This window comes from Nothobranchius furzeri, chromosome 7, assembly GCF_043380555.1.
Source record: "Nothobranchius furzeri strain GRZ-AD chromosome 7, NfurGRZ-RIMD1, whole genome shotgun sequence".
NCBI lineage: Eukaryota > Metazoa > Chordata > Actinopteri > Cyprinodontiformes > Nothobranchiidae > Nothobranchius > Nothobranchius furzeri.
In genome coordinates, this window is record NC_091747.1 from 28,648,892 (window position 1) to 28,671,489 (window position 22,598).

Here is a 22,598-nt window from a genome sequence, read left to right on the forward strand (position 1 = left end):
TCTAAAACCTTGTTGCCTGGCAAATGTAAACGTTCACTAGGTGTGAGCGAATAGGTAAACTGTTGTGTGTTCTTTGAGTTCAGGGACATGTCTGAGATAGAGGTAGATATGTTTCAGGAGGAAAAATGGGTTGTCCCATTATCAGATGGTTGAAGGTTTGATCCCAGCTGCTGCCAGAGAATGCTGCTTTTGAGCCCTTGGGCAAGACACTTAACCTGCCTTGCCTGCTGGTGGTGATGCGAGAGACTGGTGGCGCCTGTCTTCGGCAGTCTCTCATCCGACAGTGCGCCCCAGGGCAGCTGTGCCTACACTGTAGCTCATTATCACCAGCGTGTGTATGTGTGTGTGAATGGTTGAATGAGGAACTGTGTTGTGAAGTGCCTTGTGGGGTTGGAAAACTCTAAGAAGGCAATATACAGATACAGGCCATTTACTATACAAAATGAGTCATTTCAGGACATGTCCGCATCTTACCTGCAAACTCAGAAGGTGTGAAAATGGTGAAAACTAAAATACCCCCCCCCCCCCCTGTCCCATTTGATAGTAGGTTTTGTAGTGACCTCTTATATTTACATACTTATCGTTACTACAGTAATCTGTAGGAATAATTTCAATGTATCATCAAAATGCAAAAGAATTTTTCACCACAAGGTTCCTCTTTTCAAGAAAAAAAATACAAACAGAAACGATGAAATTATATAAATTATTAACCCTACTGCACACTGGAAGTATCAGCGGTGCGGAATGTCATTGCTTCAAATAGAATCCATTAGAGAGTTGGGGGTGATCCAACGTAGCCGTGACTGCAATTTTCAGACGCATCCCAGAAACGGCATGCTGCGCTGTGCCGATAAGTTTCTACACCCTCCCGATTGCTCAGATCTTCAGCTTCCATCAACCTGCACAAACCCCCAGCTCGCCTCGTCACCAATGGAAGTCGAGCATTCAGCAGATCTGCCCCCTCCCTGTGGAATTCATTACCAGCTGAACTCAAGAACACCACTACCCTTCACCATTTCAAGGCTTAACTCAAAACTCACCTGTACAAGATAGCCTATTCCTTCTAACCGTATTTTATGTGTTTTATCATGGTTTTAATTTGACTTAATTTATTGTTGTTTGCTTCTATAAATGATTTCATTTCATTTGACTGGACAGTGACCTTGAGTTTTTAGAAAGGCACTTCAAATAAAATGTATTATTATCATTATTAATATTAAAAGGTAGGATCGGGTTCTGTTTTTTCTGCGAGCTACTTCAGGGATGCGTAATTTCGGCAGCTAAAGGAGCATGGGGCAGGAATTGTCCAAAAACAAGACGTAAATAGGATACATGTTCATTCTTGTGAAGCTAATGGGTGATGAAGCATTTTAAACTACAAAGAATGATGAAACCCATTTATCATTCCATTGTGTTAAACAGGCTGTGTGCTGCAAAACGCGCAACAGTTTGGATCCGAATTTCTCACGCTGTTTTACGGATCTGACATTAATTGATGCTTCAAGCGCGTTCTTGACAAGCGTCAAAACCGGAAGAAGATTTAGAAGCTTGCTAGGTGGCGGCAATGTGTCTTTCGCTACTAGCCGCATTAAAACCTCAAATAGAAGTAGAAGAACCCTGGAAATGGATTCTACAACTAGCAAAAGACCTAGCGCAACTCAAAGCCCACTAAAGAGTGGCACAAAGAAGAAGGTTTTATCAGCGGCATCTCGAGAGTCAAAAAGAAAATGATAAAAGTCGGTCAGGGACCCGAATATGTATTGGGTACGCTCTGGAAGAATGGAGGCTGCTTCAACTCGATCTGGGCCTGAAAAAGGATGCGGACATGGCGCATTTTCTAGTGACCAGGTAAGAAATAGGTAAACATATCAGAGCTGTATCTCCACAATTTAAGCAAAGAAAATAAAACCTATGGATTTAGATAATACTGGTTTAGGTAATCTAACAAATCTTTGTGCAGATGAACAAAAAACAAGAAACTTCTCAAAGCTAACGGTGTTTAGCATATAGCTTCCTGATCCGTTTGAAAAAGCTAAAAGCAACTAAGGAGTAATCGGATCACTTCTACGTTTTGTGGACGACACACCGCTTGTCTTTGGAGATAAATGGATGCTCCGTTTATTCTGATGAGAAAAGTAAACAGAGCTTGATTTGTTTATATGATCTCACCAATCAGTCAGAGAGAGCTAGCGTGCGGTAGCATTTTAGCTGTGATCACGCTTCAGTTTCTGTGTACCACAGAAGAGAACGGACATTTTCCAAACCAAAGATGAGTCTTTAGAATTATGTCATATTTGACCTACAGTCCAACCTCTAAGCAGGACTTTACTTCAGTAGATGCACAAATCACACACTTTGGATACAAAGCTGTGAATTTCGCTGAAAGGTGTGGGATTTTTGTCTGTAACCCACTCACACATGGTATTGCGTACCTCCAGTTCTTGGTGTGTGGTGGAGCATCCTCAAGACGAAGTAAGGCGTAGCGAGCTGCGTTAAGTGAGAGGCCTCGGATTCCATCACCCCATTCCTTCTCAGCTCTATTGAGGAACAAGCAAAACAAGTGAAGTGAAAATACAAACTTATACCATAAAATTATTAAAACTAGTTGTTTAAAGGTTTTCTTTGCTGTAGTTCAGTTTTTATTAGCTTGTTAGAACAATTCTATAATTCTACCAGCAAAGGTTTGCTACTCTCTTCTAGCTGATACATTTAACCAAATTAAAGTTAAACTGCACAAACCACAGATGAACCAAAAAGTTATGAAAACAACACGAATCCTACCCTCTGTATTCAATGTATTTGTAGATGCAGCCTGCTATGACCATGGCAACAAGTGCATAATACCAAGAGGAAATGAACATGATGGCAATACACAAGCTCATCCCCAGGAACGACAGGGCCCTATCGAAGGAGAAATAGATCTTAAAAAAAAGAAACTTCCTTCTGAACATATTTATGCAGCGATATACAGTTCATTACTATTTGTGGAAGTCTTTGAAAAATGAAACATGTTCATAGAGGAAAGCTGGCAGTATAGGACTACAAATTAGAATAAATTCTACAGTTAACAAGTGCTGGTTTTGTGTTGTTTTAAGTCTGCATTGTGAACTTCACCTTAATACAGGTTGTTATACAACAGAAGCTTTATGTTCCATTTGCCACTGGAGCACTTGGCCATTACACTAAATCTCAGTGGAATTCCTCAGACTTATGTCTTTTCACTGTATATGCAGTTTTCAAACCCCAGTCAGAACCTACACTATTTATAATCAACACATCAACACCTACCAGTGGTAATACTTGAAGCGTGGTCTCCAGTTAGGAGTTCTCAGGAGGGTCTGAACAGCACAAGCCAGATTAACAAACATGTAGCACATGAGGAAAAACCTGCAGGAAGAGAAAAGGTTGATAACAATCCAAAATGACGCAAGCCATCTATCTACATCTTCTCCTCATGACTATATAATCAGCTTTAAAAAGCAGTACACTATGCAAACTAATACTGACATGGAAAGAATGGGTGCTACAGAATCCAGGGAGGCAATTAGGATTCCAATCTCACAGATCCCAGCAGTCAACAGTAAAGCCCAGGTAGGTTCTCCGTTAGCTTTCCCATGTCCAAAGACCTTTAACAAGGTACACAAACTTATGTCAGTGCTGAAGCACATCAGTGTAAAGGGATTTGACTATGTATGTGTTTGAGTCGAACCTGTAAGAATGGGACAATGCCATCTCGTGCAATAGCCTGAAGTAGGCGGGGGGCGCCTGTCAGGCTCTGCAGACCAGCCCCACAGCATGAGAAGAATGAACCAATCACAATGACCCAAGGTGAAGGCCAAGACAGTGTGCCGATAACAAGGTTGCCTTTCACAGAGTCACCAAATCTGCAGCAGAAAAACAACAGCTGAATGCAAATAAGCATTTGCTGGTCATATGTAGGTCAGCACAGCTCACCAACTCTTCCCTGTTAATAAGAGCTTTCAGTCAGCTGTGAATGACAGCTGAAAGTAAGTATCACAACATTTTCTCTTGTTAAATAAAGATTAAGACATTGTTTTACAAATGTTTCTGAAAAGTCTTTGACTACCAGTAATACACCACATACAAATATTTTTTAAAAAGGTATGCCATTTTGGAACAATTGTTTAAAAAAAGCTACAAGAGTTAGCATATTTATCAGGAATATAGTGTTAGATTGGTACCCAGTTAAGTAGCTAATAGCTTTTACATTTTACAGCACTTAAAACTGCAAACCAGAGAAATTTTTTTATCTGACGCCACCATCTAGTGGCTGACAAATGTATTGCACCTTAAGTCATGTTTTCACTTCCGAATATCAACGGTCAAAAGCAACGCCTCTTGTTCACGAACGTGCACCTCTAGCCGAAAAAAAAGACTTAACACAATACAATTTTTTTTCTCATGTTATTGAATATAATATATTTTATTGATCCCACAGTGGGGAAATTCATTTGTTACAGCAGCACAAACACTTGAGAATAATTTGAAGAAAAATAATAAAGATACATGTATTTATACACATAGGTAGTAGTCTACAATTGTAACTTTTGACCACTAAAACTACGAATAAAATTTTTTTAAAACTTGGGTTCCAACCAAGCCTCCACAATGCGGGTAAAAAATTGAAGCAAACGCAGAAATGAAATAAATTGCAGTTTCACCCTCATCCGCTGGGGGCTGGTGTCAGAAGCGAGCAAATCCTCATTGACTCCCATGTTAAAAATACCAATTTCATAGCAGAAATAAACATGTTTACAGCCTGGTACCAAAACATCTTTTTTGTTTAAATTATCTAGTTTACACTCATGACAACTCTGAGGGGGGTGAATTTTTTACTCACTCTTCTGTTTAAGTGTATTAAAAGCCTAAAATTCTGTATAATTAATGAGCATCATACCCACGTGACCGCAGAGCTAGCTCCGTGGAAAGGCCTCAGTCTGAGCCTCGGCCTCGCCTGAAAACTGTTCGGTCATTTTCAGTCTCTCAACTTAACCATTAGTTGTAGCGTTTGTGTATTCTTTTTTTGGATGTTATTTGTGCAATTGTTGGACAAAATGACTTGCTGTGGCATTAATTGCACTAATGGAGTGTCCAAGGAGTCTCCACTTCATTTTTTTCGGTAAGTAAAATTATATTCATGTATTTTAGGTCACTGCCGAGCTGAGCTTAGATTTTAACATGTACTGTTTAACCATGAAATTAAATGTAATAGGGTAAAACCCAGTGCATTTAACATAATGGGTTGAAATGTAACATGTTGATGGAGCTGGGCTCTGACTATCGGCTTGTGGAGCTCTCGAGAGATTTCAGTTTTCCACCCCGTTCTCCCCTCCCCGCAGCTCGGCACATCTCCGTGTGATCGCGGCTCCTGACTGCTGCGCCGGCTGCCGGCTTGTGGAGCTCTGGATGGAAACCGATGTTTTCCACCCGGTTCTCCCCTCCCTGCAGCTCGGCGCATCTCTGTCTGATTGCGGTTTCTGTCTGCTGCATGGGCTGCCGGCTTGTGGAGCTCTGGGATGGAAACCTTTCCACCCGGTTCTCCCCAGCGGCAGCTCTGTGCATCTCAGATCGCGGCGGGACTTGTCTGCTGTGCGACTGCCGGCTTGTGGAGCTCTCGGAAGACCTCTGTGTTCCACCCGGTTTTACCCAGTGGTCAGCCCGGCGTATCTCTGGCTCAGCTCTGGTGTTGTGCACAGTTAACTCCGGTTGTAGCTAGGTTGCTACCTTTGTTAGCTTAGCTCCCACCTCCGCGTTAGCTTTGGGTTAGCTTCAGGTTAGCTTGTAGCTAGGTCGACCGGGTGTCGTCAGTTCATCCCAACCTTACAGCCCCACCCTCAGCTCCACCTCTCTTCCCTTTTGTGGAATTGTCTGGGCTTGACGGAACCTGTGACACGGTCAAAATGGCGGTGGTGGCCATCTCCCATTTTTCTTCAAAAAAGTGTTATTGGAGCCTATGGAAACCCATTGTCCAATATTTATATGTCGATGGTCCCAACACTATGCAGCATACTGCAAAAGACAACAACTATGTAAATCTGGTACTGCATGAGTATTGAACACATACTGAATATTGCATTGGTGTTATTATGTAACAGGATAATGCCAGTACAGCTTAAACTGAGGAGTTCTACACTCTTACTGCAGAGGGGATGAATGACCTATGGTAGCGTTCTGTTTTACATCTGGGATGTCTTAGTCTGCCTCTGAAGGAGCTGTCCATGGCCTACACAGTGGAATGCTGTGGGTGGGAGGGTTTTTGAAGATGGTGTTCATCTTCCCCAACATCCTCCGTTCACACATCTCCTCAACTGAATCTAGTGGGCAGCTCAGAACCGAGCTAGCTTCGTTTACTAACTTGTTCAGCCTCGTCCTCTCTCGGTCAGAGCTGCCTGCATCCCAACAGACTACAGCAGAGTGGATAACAGAGTCAACCACAGAGTAATAAAAGGAATTTAGCAGCTGGGAATTAACCGTGAAGGACCTCAGCCTCCTCAGGAGGTGGAGGCACCTTTGGCCCTTCTTAAACAGAGCATCTGTGTTGTTGGTGTCACGTATTGGAGGGATGGTAGAACCCAAATTGCAGAAACCCAGGATGGCACGAGGCAGGAGATGATTAAAGTAAAATCCTTTATTTTTGGAAGGGTGAACAAAATAAATCCAGGTAGTGAGCCAAAGTCTGTGAACACAATAAATCCAGGCAGCGAGCCAATGTCCAAAAAACTCCAAGGCTGGAGAAATAAAGCTAACCAAGAGCACGAGCAAACACAGACAGAATCTATATATATACAACAATGAACCGACACCAGACACAGACAAGACAGAGCTTATATACACAGGGAGAAGTGATTAGGGAAAATGGCGGCAGGTGTGTGAAGTGAGGGCTGGAGGGAAGACAGGTGAACCTAATAATCAAAATGGGCAAACAGAAACAGAGGAGGGCCAAATAACCTAAAACACTTTAAGACACAAAACTAAACCAAGAGGCTGCGGGAAGGACTAACACACACACCATCAGAACTACACACACAGAGCTGGGGACATAAAAGCTGGGGACTACAAGGACACAGAATGTAAATGAGACCAAGACCTAGGAGGAATAGACTTAAAGGACTACCAACATAAGACACATAATGGACGCAGACAAAGGACACATGAGGGCGGTAGAAGACAACAAAAGGGGAATCTAAAGAGGGATGGAGGACATAAGGAGACACATGGGGAAGTCACAGACGCAGACATGACAGTTGGACCATTTCAGTTTGCTATTGAGGTGAACACCCAGGTACGTAAAGGTATCCACCACCTCAATGTCTGCTCCACAAGCACCATCATACATTGGTGATCTTCTCAGTCCCTGAGGTCCAGCGACCAAAGCCTACTGGTTGTGCAGCACCAGGTTAAAGACCAAAGGTGACAGATCATCTGCTGCTGTGGCCCCCAGACTCTGGAAATCTCTTCCCCTGAGCCAGAGAGCAGTGAACTCAGTGGACTCCTTTAAAAAAGCAGCTGAAAACTCACCTGTTCAAACTGGCTTTTGCATGACCTTCATCATTACCCTCTCCTTATCTGCCCTTTCAACTTATTACACCTTCCCCACGATCCACTTATTTCCCTCTTTCCTTTTCATTTTTTCTATCCCTTCCCTTACATTATTATATTTTTATCACAATTTATATATTTTTTTCTCTCATTTTAAACATACTTTTAATAATTTTTTAAAATCTTTTTTATACTTTAATCTTTTTTTGTGAAGTGCCTCATAATTTTTGTCTTGAGAGGAGCTATCTAAAAGATTTTCTTTCCTTCCTTCTTTCTTTCTTTCCTTCTTTCTTTCATGATTTTCACAGGATTATGGGGGATTAATATAAACCCATTGCAGCGTGACGTCATATGCTCACACCCCTGCACCTGAGCCCCAGGCTGGAGAGCAAGAAGACGGCTACTCCCTGTTGACCACAGGCTTGTTTATCTGTTAGTTATCAATAAACGGAGCTAAATGGTGGCAAAATAAAATCTATCAGCATGGTTAACAAACACAGTGCTTTAGGATGCACATGTAGATGAAAGTAACTTGCAATGATCTATATATACATTTTAACAGGGACATTGTTGATTCTTCAATTGAACCTGCACTGCTTCCTGAAGAAGTTTGTTTACAACAGCACATGAACTTTAATTAAAGACAGCAATGAATAAACTGTTTTTTATTTAAACTTTTAAAAGGCACAAATGTCTCAATTTCATTGCAGTGCTTACAATTCTCTGCATGCATAAAAGTTATTTAAGCTGACAGAGACAAGGTTTTTAATTTTATTTATGAACAGAATCATGTGCCAAGTGCGGATCGGAACCATGTAGCTTTCTGCAGGAATGAGACCTGCCGCTATCTAATCCTGATCAACAAAATAAAGCTTCACTTAAAACCTGGGCTCTCATTTATGAAACATTCATAGAAACGGTCCTATATTCTATCTTGCGGCCAAATTCAGAATGTGTGTACGAACAGTCAAAAACTCACCTCACCTTCCTCCACTTATCCGGGTCTGGGCCACAGGGGAAGCATCCTAAGTAGGGCCTTGCAGGCAATTCTCTCCCCGGCCACATCTGCCAGCTCCTCAGCTGGGACACCCAGGCGTTCCCTGGCCAACTTAGAGATGTGTTTTCTCCAGCTAGTCCTGGGTTGACCTGGGGGCCTCCTGCCTGCAGGACATGCCCAAAACACCTCCAGACGGAGGCACCCAGGAGGCGTCCTGACCAGATGCCCGAACCACCTCAACTGGGTCCTTTTGATGTGGAGGAGCAGTGGCTCCACTCCGAGTCCCTCCCGCATGTCCGAATCAAAACTTGATTAATGAAATATGCGGTGGCCTCTTGTACGCATGTTCCTCCATAATCTTCTGATGATAAATCCCACCTGTGCGTACCCAGGTGCTCGTATCAGTTCTCAGTCAGTTACATACAGAAACGCTCTCAATTAACAATTTTTGGTCACACTACGTCCTCAGCACGTGAGGGAATTCAGAGTCTTTTCTTGGAAAAAATAAGAAAAATTTTATTTACAGCGAGATCGAAACACTGGCTGTTGAAGCGCAAAATAACCAAACAAATTGCAGAGGTTATAAACGGGACAGGACAGAGTAGAGGTTCCCATCAGAAAAATAAATAAATAAATAAACGGATTTGATAGATCAGAGTAATGGGTTCTCATTTAAATGTTACATTTAAGGAGTCTGTTTGGAGTTAGCTTTATTTGGAAATGTTGTCTAAGAGTTCAGCCTCAGCCTCTTCAATCAATCAATCAACTTTTATTTATATAGCACTTTATCCTACAATACATGCAACTCAACATGCTTAACATATTAAAAAAGCCCCGCATACCCACATTCCCTCCCATCCCCAGAATTTTAAAAACAGTCTGACAATAAAAACCCCTTCATAACACTCATCCTCCGGCACAAGATAAAGCTGAAAACGGCTCGCGCTGCGTCGGGTTACTGCCTGCTCTCCGCTCTGGTCGAGGTTTCTCTCTCTCTCTCTCTGTATATATTAATTCATGCACTTAAATATTAATGTTCTGATTCCATAATAGTTTGTTCTGTAATAGTTCCTTTACTATTGTGATCAAAAACATTTAATTATGAGGCTGCTCTGTAAATAGTTTTCAAATAAACAATACACATAGCAACTTCTGATCAATCCATATCAATTTCAGACTTAAAATAATGTATTGATGTAAACCAAACTCATTTCAGGTTAAACCACACCCACATCGGGTTTGGCCACGCCCACTCCGAGTGTGTGTATAAAAATGATTCAGACTGTAAAAAATTTGGGCAACTCTTCAAACAGTTCAGAAGAGGGCTTATAATGTGTTACTCCTGCATTATTAGGAAACAAAAAGCACAAATCCACAGAGCAGCTGCTGCTCTGTGTGTGTGCGCACATGCATTCACAAAATTGAGTACTAACACCCAGAACACACTAGATACGAAGTGGATCGCTCACGAAAATCGTGCACTGTCCACTCCTCTTCTGTTCACATCAGGCAAAAATTTTCAATGAGCGCTTCAGCTCATGCCTACTGTTTTCCAAACCACCCCACCCGCATGCCCTTGCTGTGTGTGTGTGTGTGTGTGTAAAACCAGTTTGCCCTGCTTGTTGATATCAGAAACTGCGCTGATCCTGCAGTTGTTTTGGAGGCCAGTTCCTTTCTAAATGGTTAAGTAGATAACTAGTGTTTGTGGTAGTATACAATGCTGTTGTATATTTACCTTTGAATTAAATGTATTTGTTTGTAATCACATTTATTAAATCCATCTTTTGCTATAAAAACTGCATTTAAAATGATGGGAAAGCTATGTTTCTCCACTATGTGTGTGTTTGTTCATTTTCATCTCTCTAGTCTGTTTAGATACACAAAAATGATCACATTTATCAATCGCAGTGTTTTTTTAGGTTTCTTTTATTTTGTTAAATTTACCTGCCTGCTTCTTCTGTTTTGGTTTAACTTCCTGCCATGGCTCATGAAAACATAGAGCTCACACCTAAACGATCGCTGCACGGCGCAAGACTTCGTGGCACTTCACGGCTGATGTGACCGAGAGCGTAGGTTACCAAGAGCGCAAGATCGATTAGAAGAGCTTGTTATTCCACGGCGCTTTGTCGCGCTTCCGCGACTGGTGTGTTCCAGGCGTGACTGTCCAACTCTCTGAAAGCGCTGGCATATGCCCCCACAATAGCCTCTCTTAAGGCGTAATGCTCTCCGGGTATGCAACGTACTCCTCAGCCCCCCAGGAAGATCCCTCGGCGCAGTATCCCCTTTATGTCAAAGGGTTAACAGGAACTCCCTGCTTTTGGTGAGATTCCCAGTAAATGCCGGCATCTTCAACTTTGCAGGGAGCTTGCCAGAAAGTACGGTGGCTATGCAGAGCAACAGTAGCAACAGGAGTGCTACCTACCTCATCTTCTAAACAACTGTGTCTTAGAGAAGACTCACGACATAGCACACCGTGGTTGCCTATAAATCCCATACTTGTAAAAATGATAATAACATTTAACTGAAACAATGTTTAAAACAGAGAAAGAATAAAAAATTTGACCTTTAAAACATTTAATACTTATTTAAAACGAGAACACCTGCGAAGCCCCTGTCGGCCCAGTGCAACGCCACCCTGGTTATCTCAGAAAAATTTCAGATGAGCATGCTCAAGTATTTTTCAAAGAAATTAAAGACAACACAGGAAGAGAAGTCTGGTCAGGTAAAAGAACCAATGCTACATCATTCAAGATACGTTGTCAGATAGGCTAACCATTCCTATATTGTGTCCCTTTGTTGACTAGCAACATGGCAGGAAAAATTTCTATGGGAAACACTGAGTTGTATGTTCAAAATACTGGAAGCAATTTGGAGGAACTTCATCTCAGTATTACACAATGCTCTTGACTAAAACAACTACATATAACTTTTTACGTTTGTTTACAATCTCTCAAAGAAAAAGAATTCTCACTTGTCTCGAAGAAGAACTCCTTCAATACAGGCACCAAACAGAACCACGCTGGAGATGTCTGAGGGAAGCTCAGAGGAACAAGTTACATTTTCACACAAAGCTTCATGCAGAATACTTAGATGTTGCTTAAGATCTATGTTATATATTTGGTTTTTCCCACTCCTGGCAGCCAATTAAATCTGTAAGTTTGAAGTGATTCTGGAAAACATTAGTAAGAAAATAAGAACTCTAAATTGAACATGTGACACTATTGTTACGCTGACCAGAGGTGCAGCTGCCCCTGTTTATTTTCTCATCCTATCCCTGCATGTTGACTCCGCTGCGCATTGCCAGTGCATGTGCGTGCGCTCTGGTGCACACCTCGCCAGGTGAGCGGAATGAAAGCAATCAAGAGCTTGCGTTCAGGGGAGATGAAACACAGTCCAAAATCTCTGCAGCAATCTTTTGCCCGGTGCACAGCAGACTGTGAGGAATGCAAATTGAACACAAATGGTTCCACTGTGAGGAGGAGGACTATGATCGTGATGGACTATCGGTAGGCTCTTGGGCTCACGTCTTTACATGGACTCTTCATCTTTTTGGGTGTGAATGGAATTTATTGGGAGGAGGTCTGTTAATGTCATGGGTGATGTCAGAAATTACTACATTTGTTTAGAGTGTGTCACCAGAATATTATGATTGTGTCAGAAGTAGTGTGGGTTTATGTAATTAATACTAAATACATAAATAAATAAATATATATATATATATATATATATATATATATATATATATATATATATATATATATACACATATATATATACACACACACACACACATATATATATATATATATATATATATATATATATATATATATATATATATATGTATAGACTAATTTTACCAGACAAATAATTAAATACATATACTTTTACCAATATACCAACCACAAGTTCTGAGTTACTATTTTAATTATTTTTTACACAATAATTATATATACATATATATAATATTATTGTGCAAAAATTATTAAAATAGTAACTCAGAACTTGTGGTTGGTATGTTGGTAAAAATATATGTATTTAATTATTTGTCTGGTAAAATCAGTCTATGGTTGATCAATGATTCATTGTGCAATACATTTTTCTGTTATTTAAAGGTTTTTCACCTGATTGATTGCTGAACCCAAACCAGTCTTAGTACTGGTCAAAGTAAAACCTTCTGAGTGAAAACCAAAGTCTGGCCTTTTCAAGTGTAAGCACCTCACTGTGAAGAAAACGCTTGACAACTATTGTTTACATTAGTGTATAATGAGCATTCTAAGTGGCCTGCTCTTTGTATCTGAGCTCTGTGCAAAGTGTCAGGATTAGTGCAGCCACGATTAGTCGACGCATCATGATGACGTTGACAGTCAACAGCAAATGTAATAGTAGACGCGTTTGTTTATTCTATGAGCATTTTTTAAATCTCGCCTGCTGCAGCAACTTCTGCTGCTTTCTGCTTTAGGCAGAAGTAGTAGTAGTCGCCATCCAGATCAGCCTTTGAATCAGAGTCACCGGAGAAAGAAGACACTATTGTGTGCCGGCAATGTAGCTCAAATCTTTGTGATCATTTTACAAAGACAAAGGAGAAGCACGTAGAGTGCAAGATCTGCAAAGTGAAATTTTCACGGGAGCTCTTCGACGTCATGGCGGAGAACCCTGAAAGCTAATTACCTCTTGTTAGCTGCTAACATCAACAGAGAGCTACTCGCATTCATAGGTGTAGCAACAACAGTAGTAATGGCGATTTTATTACCATTAGAACATGTATTTGCTCTAATGTTACCAACCCCAATGATTGATTTTATCCCGTTACGTTACAGTGTTAAAAAAAAAGCGTTCCTCCTCTTCAATGGGCGAGTTTGTTACAAAGCAAAACACGTGCACACCGCAGCAAGCTAACGTGCTGATCAAGGCCTTTTTGAACATGTTGGTCAGGGACATGAGACCCCTGTCATTGGTTGGCGATCAAGGTTTCAAAAAGATGATCAAGCAGTTTAATCCAGAATACCATGACAACTACCAACCAGGCCGATCCCACTTCGCCACAATGATGGAGAAGAAATATGAAACAACCTTTGAGAAGGTATGTGTGTGTGTGTCTCTTTCTCTTTGTGTATCTCTCGGGGCAATAATAAAATAAATAATATTAGAATTTTAACACATTTTATGATAAAATAAAAAGTTTCCGGACTTTCCTGACTGTGAACAGAAGCCTTGTGTAGGAAAAAAAGATTATTTCAGCTGGATGCATTTGTGAGTGCAAGTCGTTTTTATGTACAATTTATTTTTGGTTTGAATTGCCTACCTCCATTTGACTGTGTAGCATTTGTATTAACAGGTTACAAAATTAATTAAAACTTGATTGATAAGCTATCATCTTGTCTTTATTGTAGCTGATCACACTTCAAACTAGAAGCTACTGAAGGGTATATTAGAGCATCCTGGTGCAAAAGGCTATACTTTTATGCATGACATGATTAGTCAACTAATCGTCAATAAAACTGGCAATTTGTTGACTATTCAAATAGTCGTTCGTGGCAGTACTAGTAAGGATACAGATGAATGAAGTAGTAGCAATAGCTAGAATGGTCCCAATGGGTATGGACTTCTGTGCATCTCTCAAGTCACCCGAGCGGTTTGAACCAGCCATGATACCTGACAGATATTAGAAGAAAACAACCACACATTTTTAATCAAACTATTTCACAGTTATGAAACATAATATTGTGCATGAGTCACCTTAGTTAACGTCTCACCTGTGACAGATGGGAAGTAGATGCCAACCAACAACGTGAAGAAGGTGGTGATGTCATTGACAACATATGGGAGGTAAATGTCCTTGGCAGGGTCACTTCCCTCAAAAGATGTCACATTATTTTTTTCAACCAGCATACCATGAGGACCATACTCTGGCCACATGTTTTCTACAAGAAAAAAAGTCAAAAGTAGCACCTATTAACACATTGTAAACAGGTTGGGTGAACACTATGTTACTCATGCAACAGAGCACTTCATTCAGAGGGACAAGTTGGGTTATAAAAGCTACCGTCATTACAGATTTCTGAGACCAAATCAGTTGGTGGGTGTCCATGTGCATCTAACTCGTGTTGACAGTCTGTCCACCTTTAAAAAGCAGCTAAAGACCCTTTTATTTAATGTAACTTCTACCTAAATCTTTTGTTTTTTCCATTTTTAAAATTACTATCATGGGCTGCATGGTGGCACAGTGGTTAGCACTGTTGCCTCGCAACACGAAGGTTGCAGGTTCGAAACTCGGCTGCGGCCTTTCTGCGTGGAGTTGCGTGTTCTCCCCATGCATGCGTGGGTTTCCTCCGGGTACTCCGGTTTCCCCCACAGATCACAACATGCCCTATAGCTTATAAATTGTAAGTCGCTTTGGATAAAAGCGTTTGCCAACTAAATAAACATAAACAAACATTATCTGTCTGTTGTTTTATGATTATCTTTGTAGTTTGATTCATCATCAATTTATAATTTTATGATTTACATTTTATTTACAACTCATACATCTTTTGTGTTTTCTAATTTTAATTATCTTTCATCTTTATTTTATTATATTTTACTTTGTTTTGTTTTTAAGATCATGCTATGGCTATGATTTGGGTCTCTTTGTTCTTTGTGAAGCATTCTGTGATTTTTCTTTCTGTGATAAGTACTTTATAAATAAACCTTACTTCAAGATAGGAGCCTTTATACTAATTTACATGCGCATGAGAAAACTGACCTCCCAAATAAAATCTGTTGCACTCCGGTACAATAGGTGGTGACATGCACCCTTTCATGTGGCATTGGGTCTTGGGTCTCCTCCCAGTTGGACATAACCAGAAAACCTCACCAGGGAGGCTTCCTGACCAGATGCCCAAGCCACCTCAACTGGCTCCTCTTTGCGTGGAGTAGCAGCGGCAGGTCTACTCCCCTCCTGGATGACTGAGCTGCTCACCCTATCTCTAACCCCGGCTTTCCACGGGAGCCGTCAGCAGCACGTTACTGCAGCAGCACGTCATAGCTGCTGATAGGAACTGCTGTGGTCAACAGAACCTTTTCCACTGGAGCCGTCAGAAGCCGTCAGCAGCGCGAGTCGGCGGCGTCTCAGGAGCAGCATGTTGCGGCCCTTACGCGCCGGTTCTATTTTCTACGCGCAACGCCTCTGAAACGGGTCAAGTTCGACATTTTTGGGGAAGGAAAGACAGGAAATCAGACGCGGAAATGGAGAGAAGCTCCCGAGATTTTCAGAATAAAGAACGTACTGCCTTCCGGTTGCTTTACTTTAAAAAAAGTTACTAAATGTGCGGCCCCGTGAGACGTTATCACCTAGCTAGCGGTCTCCTTTGTTTTTCAGGTCCGTATTGGCGATTATAAAACAAACAGAACATAAAACACAAACCATGTTGTTAATTTCTCCTGCTTGTTGTTGTGTTTACTGACAAAGTCACTCGTGTGACTTCGTGCTCTGTCAGTGACAGCTGCTCCCCTGCTGCTTAGCGTCTCGTGGGAAGGGCCAAGCAGCAGCTTACACGAGCAAGACGTGCTGCTGCAGTAACGTGCTGCTGACGGCTCCCGTGGAAACCCGGGGTAAGGGAGAGCACAGTCACCCTGTGGAGAAAACTAATTTCAGCCGCTTGTATCCGCAATCTTGTTCTTTCGGTCACCTCCAAAACTTGTTAACATAGAAGAGGGTAGGAATGGGGATTGACTGGTAAATCAAGAGCTTTGCCTTTCAGCTCAGCATTCTCTTCCCCTCAACAGACTGGTACAATGCAGACAGTACTGTAGATGCAGCACCAATCCGCTTATAAATCTCTCACTCAATTTTTCCCTCACTCATGCACAAGACCCCAAGATATTTAAACTCCTCCACTTGAGGCAGGACATCGTCCTTTACCTGGAGAAGGCATTCTACCCTTTTCCAATTCAAGACCATGATCTTGGATTTAGAGGAGCTGACTCTCAGTCCAGCCTCTTCATACACAGCTGAAAAACCACTCCAGCAAAAGCTGGAGATCACTGTCCGATGAAGCCAACAGGGCCACATCATCTGCAAAAAGCAGAGACCTGATCCTTAGGCCACCAAAACGGAATCCCTCCACACTTTGGTTGTAGAAATCCTGTCTTTAGAAATTATGAACAGAATGGGTGATAAAGAGCAGCCTTGGTTGAGTCCAACTCTCACCGGAAACGAGCTTGACTTACTGTTGGCAATGCCGACCAAGCTTTAACACCGGTTATATAGAGACCTAACAGCCCTTATCAAAGGGTGTGGTACTCCATACTCTCACGGTACCCCCCATAGGACTCCCACGCGCTTGAACGCCTTCTCCAAATCTACAAAACACATGAAGATTGGTTGGGCAAACTCCCACGCACCCGCCAAAATCCCCCTAAGGGTATAGAGCTGGTCCAGTGTTCCACGGCCAGGACGAAAACCACATTGTTCCTCCTGAATCAAAGGTTTGACAATCCGATGAACCATCCTCTCCAGAAACCCTGAATAGACCTTACCAGGAAGGCTCAGGAGTGTGATCCCCCTTGCAGTTGGAACACAATCTGTGGTCCCCTTTTTAAAATCACCCCAGTCTGCCAACCCAGTGGAACTGTCCCAGATGTCCATGCAATACTGCAAAGCCGCGTAAAATAACAGAGCCCACAACATCCAGAGCCTTAAAGAACTCCGGGCGGATCTCATCCACCCCTGAAGCCTTGCCACCAAGGAGTTTTTTGACAACCTCAATTACCACGGCCCCAGAGATTGAAGGGTCCAACTTACAGTCTCCAGACTCTACTTCCTCGCTGGAAGACGTGCCAGTGGGATTGAGGAAATCTGCGAATATCCACAATGTCCAGAGTAGAGGTAAGCAGCACACCCTCCCCACTATAAACAGTGTTGGTAGCGCACTGCTTTCCCCTCCTGAGACGCCTGATGGTGGACCAAAATCTCCTCTAAGCCATACAGAAGTTTTGCTCTATGTTCTTCCTGAACTCCTCCGACACCCAGATTTTTGCCTCTGTGACCCCTCAAGCTGCATTACGCTTGGACTGCCGGCACATATCAGCTGCCTCTGGAGTCTCACAGGCCCAAAAAGACCCGATAGGACTTTTTCTTCAGCTTGACAGCATCCCAAACCGTGGGTGTCCATCAGTGGGTTTGGGGGTCGACAGGCACCGACAACCCGGTGGCCACAGCTCCGGTCAGCCGCCACAACAATGGAACATTGCTCACATAAGACTCAATGTTTGAAATTCTGTCAGAGGTGGGAATTGAAGCTCCGTCTGACAGGAGATTCTGCCAGTTGTTGCCAGCAGACCACCAAGGTTGCTGCCTTCGACCACCTGACACACAATGTACCCGACCCCTTTGGCTCCTGCCACGAGCTGTGAGCTCATGGAGAGAGGAACCCATGTCTCCTCTTCAGGCTGTGCCCAACCAGGTTCCATGGTTAAAAGCCCAGCCACCAGGCGCTTGCCAACGTCCCCCAACACCAGGTCTGGCTCCAAAAGTGAGCCCCGGTGACCCGCATCCGGATGAGAGAACACAGTTTCCATTTATTTTTTTTCCTCATAAGAGGTCTATTATTGTTGAGGATGCTGAGAAATGGAATTGATAAACACTTCTGAAATCTCTTTCATTAAAAATAAAACAGAAATGGCAAAAGCTACCAAAAACAAGTTGAAAGAAGAAGCATGTTGCTCCCACCTGAAATGGCTCCACTGATGAGTCCAGGGATGCCTTGTATCTCAGTCACAATGTTGCTTGCAAAATAGTCATTGCAGGTGGCATTGAGATCAGGACCATCACAAAACAGGCTCCACAGCTTGGTAGTGACAGTCAGATTATCTTTAACTTCAGTCTTCATACATAAATCAAAGGCATGGTTCTGCAGAGTGCGATTCCCCAACAAGCAAACACTGTGCAGACCAAACACATCACAGAAACAACTAAAAACATGTCAGCAAATAGAGCACAAATGGTGACAAAATTTCTCTGAAGCTATACACACATAATAATGTTCATGACAACATTAGAGGTGACTATAAATTAGACTCACGGAAAGTCTGGTGGCTCAAAGATGGTCTTGATGACTCCAGCATATATGGCAAGGATGGAGAGAATTACACAAGCCAGGAAGACAAGTGCTAGCTTGTTCACGTATTTGACTCCAACAAAGACAACTATTGCCATGAGTACCAGGCAACATGTGCCGTAGACACGCATGTTATTCAGCAGGGCATCAACCTCATCCTCCTTGTGCTCTGCCACAAAGATAGCTGCTTTAGGCACAATGTAGGTCTGTGTGTGCAGCGGGGAGAAAAAATACATCCAGGAAGCTCAGTGACACAACAATATTACAAATTACTACATTTTTGAGATAGCATTACATGAACTCAATGTTTTTCCACTACATGAACCAAAAAGGCTGTGAGAGAGCCACAGGTTGTTGTTTTAGTATGTCAGTTTTCTAAATAAAATCTGTATTAAGTCTGGAATAAAACAGGAACTAGTGTGGTTTTAGGTAAAGAAATAGAAGTAACACAAGTGTAGAGAATATTTTCTCACCAGTAGAATCTCAATAGTACCCAGGATGTACATAGAGCCAGCAAAAGTTGTCCCAAGATAGAAACAGAGACCTACTGCTCCACCAAACTCTGGACCCAGAGATCTGGAGATCATGTAGTACGAGCCTCCAGCTAGACAGCAGAAATACATCATGTAAATGAAAAAGAGAATGGATATTGTACAACAAAAACATGTAAAACTTAAAAGAAATAAAATGTCAATGAATGTAAATAAATTCAGAAGCCAATTAAATACTAATTACTACTATCACTACTGCTATTGTTATGCTCAAGTTGAAAAGAAACATATTTCAGATAAATTTTTCAGATAAACATAAAATAAGATAAAACTTAATTTAAGCATCCTACCTGGTACAACACCATTAGTTGCAATTGCACTCATGGATATAGCTGTCAGCATGGTCTGAAGGAGAAAAAAAAAAGCTTTTCGTTAAAGAGTGAGTGTTACAGCGGCTTGTTTTTTTTTTTGTTTCTTTTCCTTCTCTGTTTTGATAATGTGCTGAGAGGAGCTATTCTGCAGCACCTGTCTTCTCGTGCCCTACCTGGCTCTGCCCTGAAGTGCCCAGCTAAAAGAAATTATAATCAGCAGCTGAAGGAAAATTCATGGCTTCAAAGAATCCTGGAACTTTTCCTCGGCAAGAAGCAGACCAGAGATGTCTGTCTGGCCTGCTTTCTCCTCTGCATGTATTTTACATCCATGCAGCCGATACGTGTTTTGTGTCATAGTGTTTCCATAAAATGTGTGTTTTAGAAACGTTTGTCTCAAGGAGGGGTTCCCGTATTAGAAATGCAAGAGAGGTCCTGCCTAAAGGCCTTAGTGTTTGCATGGGAGTCCCTGATTTGAGTAAAATGAAGCTTAGTGTTTGTTCTCTGTTTGGACACGGTGGTGTCACTAACAAGAAATTGAGTGTGTTTGTAACTATCTGATCTTTTTACAGCCAATTGAGCTCCTTGTGTTAAATTAGTTTGTTATATTTGAGTAAAAGCCTGACATCAGGAAGTTTTTTGTTAAATAAACAATTTTTATACTGATTTTGCCTGCGTTACGCGTCCTCCATGTTACCCTAGATTCCCTTGACGCCTGGGTTGTAACAGCAAGTAAGGCCTAAATCATATATTTTGTTGCTGATAACCTGTATACAGTGACGTCTCTGCAATAGAGTCCAGCAGGGCCGTCCCCACCAGATGGCGCTGTGGAGCTCTATGCTTAAAATAATCATTGGAACAGAATGGTTTGTTATAGAGCAATATTGTATAAAAACCCATTCTGGCACCAAGATGATTTTCTTAAAAAAATGTGTGTGTTTATGTAAGTATTTGTCAGGGTATTGACAAGCCCTGCAGATTAAATCCTTTTCAAAAAGAAGAGACCATTGTTGTGCCAGCCCGTCAGCATCCATTTTCAATGAGGAAGATCTGAAATCACAGTGCATATGCTGAACTCATTGTCAGAGGTAAGCCGTAGGGCCCACAGACTCAGGCCCCAAGCTCATATCATCCAATCAATAGATGAGGAAAGCACATGTGAGCTAATGTTTCAGTTCTGTGGGACAGCAGCAACCATGTTGGTTATGCTGGTTAACTAACAACAACAAGAAGCAACAGATATGTGCTCCACCTAACTTATCATGCCAGAGACATCACTGCCTGTATAAATGAGTGTCTAATAGTGCTGTTGATATGTGTAGTCATTATTTTGTAATTTTAGTGCATCTTATTTAAAATGCACTACGTGGCTGCACTGAACTGGATTCTAGCCGAGTCTCTGCCGTAACTCCAGCTGGCTCAGCCACTCACGAGCCGATATCAAACAATCAGAGCCACTCGCCTTCTTTAAAATAACGTCCTCGTCTGTTTCTTCTAGTGGTCAAGGTGGAGAGAAAACTATTCAATCTGCCACAGTTTCTATGTTTGTTCGTTCTACTAAGTGGTGAGTCTGCTTTGTGTGTATGCTTGTGTGCATCCACAGATGTTAACGACTCCTTTTTTTTGACTGAGAAACTCCGAGAGCCCTGTGGTGGGGTGTTGCGGGAGTGCTGTCAATCACTGCCTCAGTGCCACTCTTCCAGTCTGCCAGGCAATTCCTCCTTTAGGGGCATTTTTCTAACAGGAAGTGTGAGTGAAGTTAGACTCCACCCAGGGTATGACTTACTCTTTAAAACTCCCTTAAGAGAGCTGGGGATTGGATTATTTTCAGGTTGAGTTGATGCTCAAAATAAATTTTAAAAATGGTAAAATGTGGAACTCTTAAGTGAAGTTGTGCAAATTATGAACCATTCAGCGGTGTGCAATTGGAGTAATGGAATCATGACTGAAGAAACACTGCAGTATGTAGAGCAGCTCATTTTAAAACACATGAAATATCAAGGAAATTACTGCATAACTTTGGAAATGTCTAACAAAGTAATTTGTCCACAGCAATGTCAGAGGTCACCAGACAGTGTGCCCATGGACATAGTTGTAGGGGGACATGTCCCCCCACTTTTTTCTAAATACATTTTTGTCCCCTGCACTTTTTACCATCCAAAAACAATATAACGCTATATTAAATGGGCACTGGTTGAGCACTAGAACCAAGCAAAAACAACCGCTTGTGTTAAAGACTGTTTCCCATTAGAACCGTCCATAAGCTCATCAGCAATCGAATATTAAAAGCTCAATAATAATGATCATGAATATTTGTTTTTTCCTTTAGTCTCTGTTTGTGGTCATAGGTTTTATGGATAGGATTTCTAGGCGCAGCCAAGGTGTTGAGGGGATCCGTTTGGTGACCTGAGGATCTCTGCCCCCGCGACCCAACTCCGGATAAGCCGAAGAAAATGGATGGATGGACATTTTTATGGAATATTACATTTTATTGAATACCTTTATATTCTATTGACATTTTATTAAAAGTAACCACCTACAAATCATTACAACTGCGTGGGTGTAACCATAACATACCAGCCCTGGTACTGGTAGGTCCAGTTCTTTGTTAACTCTGCGTTGTTTTAAAAAGGGTCTTGAGACAAAGTTTTGCCGACACCAGTATTTAATTTGTTAAACACAAGAATGCTGGTCAGAAACTTAGCTTTTGGTCGAGTCATACAGCACACTCCTTTGGAATAAAAATACTCAATTATTAAATAACTTTAGGAGTTTTCCTCACACACAGAGTGCTGACAGAACTCAATCTACCTCGAACGTCTCCATCTTAAAACTGACGAACATCAGACGCAGCTGGCTACATAAGCACCTAAAACAGAGACTTTCAGAACCAATTCCCCACTTACGGCAGAGCAGTTTTCAACAATTTTACTGCTGGCAAGTGGAATGACACTATTTACTCTGTTACACTCCCCCCTGCCAAATTCCACTTGCCCATGAAATCCAAAAGAAAAGAGAGAAGGAATATAATAATAAGAAGGACATTTGCATATTCTAAATGAGAAGTAATAAACGCCTGTAA

General features: G+C 41.8%; 1 protein-coding gene across 4 annotated transcripts in view; it reads right to left on the bottom strand.

Moving 5' to 3' along the window:
• Positions 1–22,598, bottom strand: part of slc12a7b (solute carrier family 12 member 7b) — a 192,529-nt gene that overhangs the window by 49,631 nt on the left and 120,300 nt on the right. For all 4 annotated transcript variants that reach the window (XR_011521039.1, XM_054751258.2, XM_054751259.2 and 1 more), the window contains exons 5-16: positions 19,499–19,553; positions 19,131–19,261; positions 18,622–18,863; positions 18,270–18,481; positions 14,314–14,481; positions 14,114–14,212; positions 11,529–11,586; positions 3,710–3,884; positions 3,508–3,626; positions 3,289–3,387; positions 2,782–2,901; positions 2,433–2,537 (exon numbers count right to left, since the gene is read on the bottom strand). Coding sequence is in view for 3 of the 4 variants with exons in the window: in XM_054751258.2 (XP_054607233.2) it covers positions 2,433–2,537; positions 2,782–2,901; positions 3,289–3,387; positions 3,508–3,626; positions 3,710–3,884; positions 11,529–11,586; positions 14,114–14,212; positions 14,314–14,481; positions 18,270–18,481; positions 18,622–18,863; positions 19,131–19,261; positions 19,499–19,553 (1,583 nt within the window). In the remaining variant the exon portion in view is untranslated. The remainder of the gene's footprint in view (positions 1–2,432; positions 2,538–2,781; positions 2,902–3,288; positions 3,388–3,507; positions 3,627–3,709; positions 3,885–11,528; positions 11,587–14,113; positions 14,213–14,313; positions 14,482–18,269; positions 18,482–18,621; positions 18,864–19,130; positions 19,262–19,498; positions 19,554–22,598) is intronic.